The sequence below is a fragment of the Helianthus annuus genome, chromosome 2 (assembly GCF_002127325.2).
Source record: "Helianthus annuus cultivar XRQ/B chromosome 2, HanXRQr2.0-SUNRISE, whole genome shotgun sequence".
Classification (NCBI taxonomy): domain Eukaryota; kingdom Viridiplantae; phylum Streptophyta; class Magnoliopsida; order Asterales; family Asteraceae; genus Helianthus; species Helianthus annuus.
Window position 1 is genome coordinate 164,706,967 of NC_035434.2, and position 13,074 is coordinate 164,720,040.

The following is a 13,074-nucleotide window of genomic DNA, read 5'->3' on the forward strand; positions in this document are numbered from 1 at the left end:
AATACATTATCCAAATTTATGTACTCTACCTACGTTATATCAATTTAATTGAATAATCCAGAAGTAATTAATGGTATTTGGTATTTACTACAACTATTTCTAACAAAAAAATATAATATAAAAACAAAGAAAAATGCACGTAAGTAAAAGATGACATGTCATAGAGATAGAGGTCGTAGGTATGAAGTTCACTACCAAAAAGAGATTAATAATTTTTTAGAATAGAAACGTCATCGAATTCTAACCTATAATTAATTAAAAACTAGACATATATTAACAAAGTAAATTTTGTACAAATGAGTGGATACTTTCTTACATATTTTCATGAATGTTATGAATACTTTACCTATTTTATCTTAATCTAAAAACTATACATAAATTAACATAGTAATAAATTTTTTACATATGGATAATATTCTTTTAAAGCATGTTCAATGTCCATTATCAAAACTTTAAATGAATAATCCACAAGTAATCAATGGTGTTTACTACAACCATTTACACATTTAACTAATCTAGAACTAACATAATAAGTACTAACCTGGTTAACGAATAAATTTTTTATATAACAACACATCAAGAAAAACATAGTAAATGAAGATATATTTGAAAAGTGACGTCGTTGTATAACAGTACATTAAGAAAAACGAAACAAAAAAAATTAAAAGTGAATATACATTAAATATACTAATTATAGGATTAGGTTCAAGAGTGAACACTAGTGTAATTTGCAAACTGAGCGAACTAATCCTGGCCATACATGTGTGTAGAGCAATGGCCATGATTTGATGATAAAATACACTAGTGTATTTTACGATTTGATGATGAAATCCTAGCTATCCACGTGTGTAAATCGATGGCTAAGATTTGTTCACTTAGTTCGCAAATACAGTAGTGTTCACTCTAGAACCCCACCCACTAATTATATTAATATCTTTAGTGACAATATTAATGTAAATCTAGTCGAGATGAATATCCAAAAAAAATCACCTTTATCATGATTTGAACCGGAACCCGAAAGCATTGCGCGTGTAACCAGTTTGGCTCAAGCTTTCAAAATCCAAACCGCAAGGTATTAACGTTTATATTTTATAAATTATTATTATTATATTTTATAAACCAAGTCAATAATATTATAATCTTGTATAATAATATTATTGGTGACGTATAATTTTTAGAGGTGGTAGGTGTGAGCTTGACCTTGTCTAGTCTCCCACTCGTTTCCTTTTCCCAATATAAAAACCCAAATCTCTCATCCCCATTTTCAGCTTGGCCCTCAAATTTCCCCAAGCTTCACAAACCACAACACCGTCTCCGTCACCGTTACCTAACCCCCACCACCATTAACGGCATCCTAACAGAACCCAAAACATGCAGTCGTTAGCTCCATCCTCCACAATTAACATCAAATCCATACTCCGTACACCGTCTCCATCTCCGTCACCGTCACTGTTCCGTAACCACCGCCTCACTTTCACCGTTAACTCAGCCGCACGCCGTTTCGACTCAGCTCCAAACACCGGTTCAATCACCAATCCCGCCGTGCCTCCGTCTGCTCCGCCACCACCGGCGGCTCCGGTAACTCCGGCGACCGGTGGCGTCGGAAAGAGCCGAGCCGACTGGCAAAGCTCATGCGCAATTCTCGCAAGCAAAGTCGTCTCACAACAACAAAACACCGAGAAAACCGGCGGAGCCGATAACATAACCGTCGTAAACGGTCACAAAACCCTAGATCTAGTACCGGTTGAGAAAATACCTAAAGCGTTAACAATCACCGACTTATCTCCAGCTCCGATGCACGGCTCCACTCTCCGAGTAGCCTACCAAGGCGTCCCCGGCGCGTACAGCGAAGCCGCTGCCGGAAAAGCTTATCCGGATTGTGAAGCGATTCCGTGTGATCAATTTGAAGTCGCATTTCAGGCGGTTGAGCTTTGGATTGCAGATCGAGCGGTTTTACCGGTTGAAAACTCTCTCGGCGGTAGTATTCACCGGAATTATGACCTACTCCTCCGTCACCGGTTGCATATCGTCGGAGAAGTTCAACTTCCGGTGCATCACTGTCTGTTAGCATTACCAGGAGTTCGTAAAGAATTCATTAACCGAGTTATAAGTCATCCACAAGCTTTAGCTCAGTGCGAGTTAACTCTAACGAAACTCGGATTAACCGTCACACGCGAGGCGGTTGACGATACAGCTGGCGCCGCGGAGTTTGTTTCCGCGAACAAACTCCGCGACACCGCGGCGATTGCGTCAGCACGCGCGGCAGAGCTGTATAACCTGAACATCCTGGCGGACGGAATCCAGGATGATTCGAGTAACATTACTCGGTTCGTGATGCTGGCTCGCGAACCGATAATTCCGCGGACGGATCGCCCGTTTAAAACGAGCATCGTGTTCGCGCACGATAAAGGAACATCCGTACTGTTTAAAGTGTTGTCCGCGTTTGCGTTTAGGAATATTAGTTTGACGAAGATTGAGAGCCGGCCGCATCGGAACCGGCCGATTCGGCTTGTGGATGATGCGAATGTTGGGACTGCTAAGCATTTTGAGTACATGTTTTATGTGGATTTTGAAGCTTCAATGGCGGATGTTAGGGCTCAGAATGCACTTGCGGAGGTTCAAGAGTTTACGAGTTTCTTGAGGGTGTTAGGTAGTTACCCCATGGATATGACGCCTTGGTCCCCTTCTAGGGGGGATTGATTAGTGGAGTTGTGACGTTATTGGATCCTTATGATGTATATTTTATGTTTTTAAAAAGGTTTAAAGTGAAGGTTAAAGGTTTGAAGTTTGAAGTTTTAAGTTTGAACCCCTCTTGTTATAAGTTTAGGGTTATTGTTTTGTGTAATTTTTTGGGGGTTTATAATACATGATTGTTGTTTAATTTGCGGTTCATTATTTAGTTGTAACAATGTGAATACAAAGTTACCATCCACCAAATTCTTATACTCTTATGGGTTGTTTGACAACTTCTTAATGGTTAAGTGTTAAACCAGTAAGAGGTCTAAATCATTAAGTGCTGAACCAGTTAGAGGTGTGAACTATTAAGAGTTAGTATAATTCTTAAGCTTGCAGAGGCATACATGTATATTTTTAGATTTTTTAAACGTGATTGAAGAGTTTAGACCGTCGTAGTGTTTTTACGTGTTAGGTAGTTTTGTGTATAAACTACTGAAAATGAGTATGTTAATTTGAGGAAAACGGAGAAAGAAAGTGTTATTTTATAAGTGTATCGGTGGGGCTGGAGGGGAAAAAAGATGTAAGTGTCACATCACTCGTTTACGAGAAGAAGGTTGCTTAGGGTGTAAGGGGCACTCCCCTAAGAGGGGAGTCCCCTCTCTTACGCATAACCAATTCTCGTGTGCCACGTCAACTCTCCTCTTAAACTCCCCTAACACCCTAAATTGATGGCGGCACTCCCTCTTAGGTGACTTGGTTTTTTATTAAAAAAAAAAAAAAGAAAGAAAACTTCTCATTGGTCCACTCCTCTCTCTCTCCTCCCTCTATCCTCCCTCTCTCCCCCCTCTCTTCGGTGAATCCCCCACGATTTCACTCCCTCAAACCACTCACCTAAGTGATGGCGGCGGTGTTCCCCTTAAGTGAATGAGGTCACCGAATCCACTCACCGAAGGTGCCCCTTACACCCTTATATCATTGCAACACCACTTGTGTTTTGAGCAGAAGATTCTTTCTATCATTATATGATGCTTCTACATGATCCCAACAAACCATGTTAGCAAATAGGATCATAAAATGCTACATTTGGAATATTCTTGTATTTCCTATCATAAATATGCTACTTCCAACAAAACAACATAAAGAAAGGAGGAAAATATTGCGTTATTAGCTAAAATGGCTTGGGAAGAAATTATTAGATCAAAAATGCTTAAAGGGTTGGGAGTGGGAGGTATGATGGAGGTGAATATGGCGTTATTATAAATGATGGTGGCGATACAAATCAGTGTCTTCTCAAATTTGGGCATTGGTTGTTAATGGTATCCATAGAGTGGGAGAGGGTCAACTTTAATTTCTCTTGGTGATTCATTACATACTTGTAACAATGTGAATACAAAGTAAAGTTACAATCCATCAAACTCTTATACTTTTTTTTTTTGCTATTGGATTTTTTTGTTAAATAAAGCTTACATGAATATTCTTGTACTTCTTTAAATGTTTAGACCATCGTGGTGTTTTTAGCTGTTTTTGTGTGTAAGGTAGTTCTTGTCTATGAGCTACTAAAAACGATTTATGTGATTGGGATTGATGAAAAAAACGATAGAGGTATGGGAAAAGTGGGTAACGGGGAGGAAATTCGGTTTTGGATTGATACATGGGTGGGTGATCTTCCATTCTTGGAAAGATGGCCACATATTTTTTCTTTGGATCCTAATAAATCTTGCAGGATTTCAGAGAAAATAGGGAGGGGTCAAGGAATCGACGGTCTTTGTTGGAGTTGGGTTAGATTGCCCGAGTCTGATAATGAACGTAAAGAATGGCAGGAATGTCAAGAAGTAATTAACATGGTGAGATTGTCTAACGAAGAGGACACATGGATATGGAGCGTTGACAGAAAGGATGGATTTTCGGTGAAATCAGTTAAAAAGATGTTAATTTCAGATAGGGGTTCTAGTCACCTTCCTACTTATGAATGGAGTAAATGGGTCCCTATCAAATGCAATATCATGATGTGGAGAGGTAACCTGGATCGTCTTGCTACTAGAGTCAATCTGAGAAGAAGGAATGTTGATATAACATCGGTTATGTGCCCGTTCTGCGATGAGTATGAGGAATCTCTAGATCATCTATTTACAGCATGCTCGTTGGCAATTCGTGTTTGGGCAGATTTCAGTGATTGGTGTAACATCCCTCCGATTTTCGCATTCGAATTCAAAGACTTGATGGATATTCATAACTCCAATCAAGAAAGGAAAAAAACGAAGAAGATTTTACGGGGATTGGTAATTATCGCGTGTTGGTGTTTATGGAAGGCTAGGAATGATTTGGTATTTAATCAACACAGGAGAAGTTCTCAAGAGATCTTGATAGATATTAAATCGAGAGGGTTTGGGTGGCTTAAAAATAGATCAGCATGTAAATTTATTAGTTGGAAGGATTGGTGTAAATACCCGATGTATATGGTGTAACTTTGGCCTTTGCCCGTTTGGGTCGGGGCCCCTGTTTTGTATTGGCCTTTTGCCCATTTGGGTCGGAGGCAGTTTCTAATGATAGTTTATTTTCAAAAAAAAAAAGGTGTGTCAATGGGGTAGGAGAGAGAAAGAGTGACACAAGTGCCATATCACTAGTTTTTGGGAAGAAGTATTTATCATTGCCACACCATTTGTTTGAGAAGAAGGTTCTTTCTATCATTATGGATGCTTTTACATGATTCCATCAAACCATGTTAGGAAATAGGATCATAAAACGCGACATTTGGAATATTATTCTATTTCCCATCGTAAATATGCTACTTCCAACAAAACTACAACGAGAAAGGAGGCAAATATTATGTTATTAGTTAAAACGATTTGGGAAAAATTATTAGATTAAAATGTCTTGGAGGGTTGTGAGGGGGAGGTATAAAGGAGGCAAGTATTATGTTATTAGTTAAACTAGCGGTAAGACCCGTGTGTAAACACGGGTCGTTTTTTTCAATTCATTGCATACCACATTTTATTAGTCGATGAGTGATTATACATTTTTTAAGGTTTAATTAAAAATAGATTATCAAGTCGGTTACAACGAATGCATCATCCTTATTATAACAACATCTAATCTAGTTGCTCAACACAATTTGAAAAATCATGAACTTCTAACATCCAAGCCACCAACATATCTCTCCGTCTCTTAACTTCTGTAGAGAAAGTGCATAGAAAATAGATTATGTCACCACTATATTCATCTTCTCACTCCTGAGGATCTAGGAGCTCCATTTATGCTAACCTTTTTCCTGTTCCATTTATGCTATTAAGGTATTGCTTTTTTTACATATCTGAATACTTATATTGGACCTGTATGCATATGTATACATTCATCAGGTCCCATATTGCTTTTATATTTAATATCTATAATTAAAATAGTTCTAAAAATCAAGAATTTGATACTTGGGTAGCTTGAAACTGCAGTTGAAACATGACGCTTAGGATAAATGTTGTTCAATCTCCACACTAATGCCAAGATGATTTAAGAAACGCTTAGGATAAATGTTGTTCAATCTCCACAAACTGATGAAACCCAAAGGTAAAATCAAATTGACCATTTGAAAAGCACTTTGGTGCAAGATGAAGTGATACCTTTAAGAATAAAACTGAAACTTCACCAAAATATGCTGCAATCTCCTCTTTTCATATTCTATGTTATCATCACAGTGTTCTGCAAGCATTATGTGAAATCATATAAATCAGGGGAACATTAGACAACATATGTAGCACAAAGTGCAAAGATATATGCCGAACAGTGGTCTCAACCGCTGTTTTAACCGAACAGTGGTCTCAACCGCTGTTTTTTTGTGTGTGAAAAATAATTTGGTGCTTACATTGTTCTGAGTTCTCACAGGATCAATTGATAGCAAGAACTGTGTGAAAAGTAATTTGGTGCTTACCTTGAACACCCATTTCTTTCTCAACTTTGGCTTGCATCTCGCGAAGAGCGGCAACTTCTTCCTCCATCTCCTTCAAACGTTTGTTCATCTCATCTAACTCCTTCAAAGGGGTTGCTCCTACACAAATACATGGTAAATCAATTAAGAAAGATCATTTACAAGATTAAATAAAACAAAAATTAACTTGAATTTTAAGAAAGATTTAACTGATATTCTTACTTTCTTGACCACCGAGTCGTTTCACAACACGAACAAACGCGTGATGAAGTTCTGGAGTCCATCTCAATCTAGGCATCTTAGATCTAACATATTGTCTAACTCGAGTAGTTGTATCCGTTTTCCCATCCTCTCTTCGATCTTCCATGCTATTAGTCCCCGAGCTCTCACCCGATTTCGTATTATTTTCATCATCATCTTCAATTTCCTGCAACACAATTGATCATTCAGAACCATCACAACCACCATCTTTGATCATCTTTCTTGAATCTTTTTAAGGTTTTAAGATCAGAAAGTAACTGATAACAAGCTTGGTGTTCTTTAATTCATCAATCTTTAAAGAATCATGATCAGAACACAGTTTTCTTTTTCAAATCAGCAAGTCTTGACATGATTTATTTAGCTTTGAATCTCAAATCAGAAACTCTTGTAACTTCTTTCTCTTTGTCTAAATCAGTTTGTAGATAACTGATTTGGCTTTCTAGTCTTGTTATTTCATTCTCAACCATGGCTAGTCTGACTGATCTGTCATTGAAATCAAATGGTTTGATTTCAAGTGTTATGCGAGTTTGAGTATTATTAATCAGCTATATATAGAAATTGATACGTGGTCGAAAACCGGTGCTTGTAATTGTTTAATTTGATGTTTTTACACAAGTTTTAGTTTCGAATTTCCTACTTTTGATTAGATATGTATTTTGCAGGTCTAACGGAGTTTAAGGAGCTTTTCGGGAGCTTTACGGGTCATCGGGATGAGAACCGGACCACCGGGAAGCGAAACGGGTCAACCGGGAACAAGAAACGCGAAAAACAGGAAGATGGGGTTTTAAGCACCGTCGCCGACGCCCATAAGTGCCGTCGCCGACGCCCATAAGTGCCGTCGCCGACGGTTGTTGCAAGTTACCGTAGCCCACAAATGTCTGTAGGCAGCTAGTTTGGCCGTCGGCCAAAAACAAGATTCCACACACCGTCGCCGACGGTGATAAGGTCCGTCGGCGACGGTCCCTCCAGGTTGCAGTCGTGTCTGTTTGGCATTTCAGCTTGTTTTAATGAATTAAAGGGGATGGTCATCAATTATTACGGGAGTTACACTTCCCTGGAGTTTGAAACAACATCTTGGAGCCACAATTCATCCATCTACCACCTACCATTCCACCAACCATCCTTCCTACAACCCGAATAAAGAACAATTCATCATCATCTTCTTGATTTCAAAACCCTAGCTTCACCAATTCCCCAAACGACCAATCCACGCATCCATTCACCATCATCATTCAATTAAAACCCTAACCTTCATCCATCAATCCATCTTCACGTTTCACGATGATCCTAGTCAAGCTTTCAACATCCGGTGATCAAGTCTCTTTGATCATGCTCGGCTAATTCCTTGGAGGTTTCACCCCGGTGTAGACTTTTGTAAGGTTTAGGGTTTATTATGTGTGTTAATTATTTTGTGACAACTTGAATTGCATTTGAATCTTAGACAATTGTCCTACGTTGGTATTGAATTTGCAAACTGTCGAGTGAATGATTAAATTTGACTTTGTGAAATGAATACACGTATTTATGCCTTGTCTTTCGATAGGATTTGCTAGTCCAAAGTAACGAAGTGTATCATGGTCCGTTGTTTACGACGTTGATAGCGATTGACACCTAAGCTTTGTGATTGCGACCCGTTAATGAACTATTTCAAGTAAAACTAATTAAAATACATAGTAACCCTAAGTCTTGCAATTGTTGAAACCGGGTGTGAACCTTGTTTTCCCATTATTGTTCAAACAATCATTTTCAATTCTTGCAGTTAGTAATCTCTAGTAGTTTATATATTAATCATTTTAGTAATTCTATTTAACATATTCCAATCAAACAAAAACACAAAAATATATCTTAGCAATCTTCATAATTGTGACAACTTCATAATTCAATCAAATCCGTACACAAACCACATACTCTTCGTGGTTCGACCCCTCACTACCACTAGCTATTTGTTAAGGGTAATTAGGGTATATAAATATTATCTTTGACCGGAGCGCGACATTCCGATCAAATTTTGGCGTCGTTGCCGGGGATCGAACCCGGGTCACCCGCGTGACAAGCGGGAATACTTACCACTATACTACAACGAGAGTGAGTTAGGTTTGTTGTTGTTGTAAAATATTTTCCACAAAAATCGAAGTGAAATAACGCATGGCTTGGTAATGTGTTCATAAAAAGGGTAGAACTAGATAACTAACAAGTTTTGATGGTTGTGAGAAGCATGCTTCTACACAAGGATTAGAATTTGTAGGTACAATATGTTCACGGGACAACCACTTTTATGAAGAGACGAAGGAGATATGAGCCTCAAGCAATAAAAATCAGGTGCATGTGTTTCCTTTTACTTTGATTCTTAGTTAGAAATAAGTGGATTGTATTGTGTATTATAATTTCCGGGGTGAAAAGTTGGGAAGGTTAGTCGTGTCACATCCCTTATGCATTTTAAAACTCTAGTTCTTACACATTGAGGACAATATATACTTCAAGTGTGGGGATGGGGGAGTAGTAAAAATTTTCGATTTTGACCCGTTCATTTAAACACTACACATTGAGGACAATGTTTACCTCAAGTGTGGGGATGGGGGAAAATTTCAAAAATTTTTCAAAAATTTCTTGTTTCAAAAGCGATCTTAAAAGCACAAGTAACCAAGTCAACGAGGGATGGCACAACCCATTTGGTCTTTTGTCATGGTCAAGTTCAAATTAATAGCATGACGGGTATTTAACGGGTGGTTATTTGGGAATAATCCGCCTAAGAAACTAGTATATCATGCATATCACATATCATACCCGTATACGTGAGGTTTGAGCCACTTTTGTATCATAGAATTGCATTTACATGTTTCTTTGTTGAGTGGACCATTAGTCGCGTATTGTAGAACTTGCAACTTTTGATACGTTCGAGACCATAGACCGAATACAAGCACGAGAATGATTAAGGCATTAGGTAAACCTTTTCCTTTTACACCATTTTATATCCTTACCCAAAAATTATCCCCTGGTAGCCAACTTCGAGCCTAAACCTTTCGTTTGACAACCCATCTAGCCCATAACCATAAGCCTTTTCTTTTTAAACCCGTGTGATGAAAATTCGAGTATATGAGTTTTAGTTTTATAGTTGTGAATTAAAAAAAAAACAGAACATAAAATGTTGCGAAAAAGAATGAAAAACCATTAAGAAAAATCCAAAAATATGTGTTTCTAGTTATTGAATAAAAGGCAAAAGTCATTGCCTTGGAATTGATGTTTATAGTTTATTTGAGTTTAGAATAGTTGCGTTGTAATAAGAATCGAATTTTCATCACCTTAGCCACTTTAAAATATCCAATTCCCTACCCTTAGCCTAGCCCCGTTACAACCCTTCAAAGACCTTTTGACTTGTGCTTAGTATTCGTGATCGGTGGTGGAGAATGATTGAGTTGCAAGCCTATGCGGGTACGTGTTCTAACAGGTTTTGAGCGATTAACTGATTTAAGTGCTAATACATTATACACATTAGCCGAATTATAAGCCGAGTGGAGAGAACATTGTGAGGATATGCATGACTTGTTAGTTTTACGGGCGGGTTAATCTTGGATAACCATTATTATATGCGTTTATTCACTTTACCGGTAAATATTTGGAAATTGTAAAGAGTTTGAACTTTAGCATGACATTTGACCTTAACCTTCGTCTCGGGAATGGGGAGTGTATTCATTGTTCGACCCACGTGAAAGTGAAAAACAGATTTGCTTGAGGACAAGCAAAAGACAAGTGTCGGGATGTGATACGTGGTCGAAAACCGGTGCTTGTAATTGTTTAATTTGATGTTTTTACACAAGTTTTAGTTTCGAATTGCCTACTTTTGATTAGATACGTATTTTGCAGGTCTAACGGAGTTTAAGGAGCTTTTCGGGAGCTTTACGGGTCATCGGGATGAGAACCGGACCACCGGGAAGCGAAACGGGTCAACCGGGAACAAGAAACGCGAAAAACAAAAAGATGGGGTTTTAAGCACCGTCGCCGACGCCCATAAGGGCCGTCGCCGACGGTTGTTGCAAGTTACCGTAGCCCACAAATGTCCGTAGGCAGCTAGTTTGGTCGTCGGCCAAAAACAAGATTCCACACACCGTCGCTGACGGTGATAAGGTCCGTCGGCGACGGTCCCTCCAGGCTGCAGTCGTGTTTGTTTGGCATTTCAGCTTGTTTTGACGAATTAAAGGGGATGGTCATCAATTATTACGGGAGTTACACTTCCCTGGAGTTTGAAACAACATCTTGGAGCCACAATTCATCCATCTACCACCTACTATTCCACCAACCATCCTTCCTACAACCCGAATAAAGAACAATTCATCATCATCTTCTTGATTTCAAAACACTAGCTTCACCAATTCCCCAAACGACCAATCCACGCATCCATTCACCATCATCATTCAATTAAAACCCTAACCTTCATCCACCAATCCATCTTCACGTTTCACGATGATCCAAGTCAAGCTTTCAACATCCGGTGATTAAGTCTCTTCGATCATGCTCGGCTAATTCCTTAGAGGTTTCACCCCGGTGTAGACTTTTGTAAGGTTTAGGGTTTATTATGTGTGTTAATTATTTTGTGACAACTTGAATTGCATTTGAATCTTAGACAATTGTCCTACGTTGGTATTGAATTTGCAAACTGTCGAGTGAATGATTAAATTTGACTTTGTGAAATGAATACACGTATTTATGCCTTGTCTTTCGATAGGATTTGCTAGTCCAAAGTAACGAAGTGTATCATGGTCCGTTGTTTACGACGTAGATAGCGATTGACACCTAAGCTTTATGATTGCGACCCGTTAATGAACTATTTCAAGTAAAACTAATTAAAATACATAGTAACCCTAAGTCTTGCAATTGTTGAAACCGGGTGTGAACCTTGTTTTCCCATTATTGTTCAAACAATCATTTTCAATTGTTGCAGTTAGTAATCTCTAGTAGTTAATATAATTAATCATTTTAGTAATTCTATTTCACATATTCCAATCAAACAAAAACACAAAAATATATCTTAGCAATCTTCATAATTGTGACAACTTCATAATTCAATCAAATCCGTACACAAACCACATACTCTTCGTGGTTCGACCCCTCACTACCACTAGCTATTTGTTAAGGGTAATTAGGGTATATAAATATTATCTTTGACCGGAGCGCGACATTCCAATCAAATTTTGGCGCCGTTGCCGGGGATCGAACCCGGGTCACCCGCGTGACAAGCGGGAACACTTACCACTATACTACGACGAAAGTGAGTTAGGTTTGCTGTTGTTGTAAAATATTTTCCACAAAAATCGAAGTGAAATAACGCATGGCTTGGTAATGTGTTCATAAAAAGGGTAGAACTAGATAACTAACAAGTTTTGATGGTTGTGAGAAGCATGCTTCTACACAAGGATTAGAATTTGTAGGTACAATATGTTCATGGGACAACCACTTTTATGAAGAGACGAAGGAGATATGAGCCTCAAGCAATAAAAATCAGGTGCATGTGTTTCCTTTTACTTTGATTCTTAGTTAGGAATAAGTGGATTGTATTGTGTATTAAAATTTCCGGGGTGAAAAGTTAGGAAGGTTAGTCGTGTCACATCCCTTATGCATTTTTAAAACTCTAGTTCTTACACATTGAGGACAATATGTACTTCAAGTGTGGGGATGGGGGAGTAGTAAAAATTTTCGATTTTGACCTGTTCATTTAAACACTACACATCGAGGACAATGTTTACCTCAAGTGTGGGGAAAAATTTCAAAAAGTTTTCAAAAATTTCTTGTTTCAAAAGCGATCTTAAAAGCACAAGTAACCAAGTCAACGAGGGATGGCACAACCCATTTGGTCTTTTGTCATGGTCAAGTTCAAATTAATAGCATGACGGGTATTTAGCGGGTGGTTATTTGGGAATAATCCGCCTAAGAAACTAGTATATCATGCATATCACATATCATACCCTTATACGTGAGGTTTGAGCCACTTTTGTATCATAGAATTGCATTTACATGTTTCTTTGTTGAGTGGACCATTAGTCGCGTATTGTAGAACTTGCAACTTTTGATACGTTCGAGACCATAGACCGAATACAAGCACGAGAATGATTAAGGCATTAGGTAAACCTTTTCCTTTTACACCATTTTATATCCTTACCCAAAAATTATCCCCTAGTAGCCAACTTCGAGCCTAAACCTTTCGTTTGACAACCCATCTAGCCCATAAC

The 13,074-nt window shown here is 38.4% G+C and overlaps 2 protein-coding genes across 2 annotated transcripts; one reads left to right on the forward strand and one right to left on the reverse strand.

Moving 5' to 3' along the window:
- The first annotated feature begins 1,194 nt into the window (after window positions 1–1,194).
- On the forward strand, window positions 1,195–2,892 carry LOC110926857 (arogenate dehydratase/prephenate dehydratase 6, chloroplastic). Its single transcript, XM_022170510.2, has one exon. It carries the CDS (start codon window positions 1,372–1,374, stop codon window positions 2,698–2,700), a length of 1,329 nt encoding a protein of 442 aa, XP_022026202.1. The 5' UTR covers window positions 1,195–1,371; the 3' UTR covers window positions 2,701–2,892.
- A 2,808-nt stretch (window positions 2,893–5,700) lies between these two features.
- On the reverse strand, window positions 5,701–12,266 carry LOC110907478 (putative Myb family transcription factor At1g14600). Its single transcript, XM_022152458.2, has 6 exons — window positions 12,224–12,266; window positions 6,815–7,019; window positions 6,596–6,712; window positions 6,288–6,345; window positions 6,099–6,218; window positions 5,701–6,005 (listed from the first exon to the last, which is right to left on the reverse strand). The coding sequence occupies exons 2-4, from the start codon at window positions 6,957–6,959 to the stop codon at window positions 6,290–6,292; spliced, it is 318 nt and encodes a 105-aa protein (XP_022008150.2). The 5' UTR covers window positions 6,960–7,019; window positions 12,224–12,266; the 3' UTR covers window positions 5,701–6,005; window positions 6,099–6,218; window positions 6,288–6,289.
- Window positions 12,267–13,074: the final 808 nt, after the last annotated feature.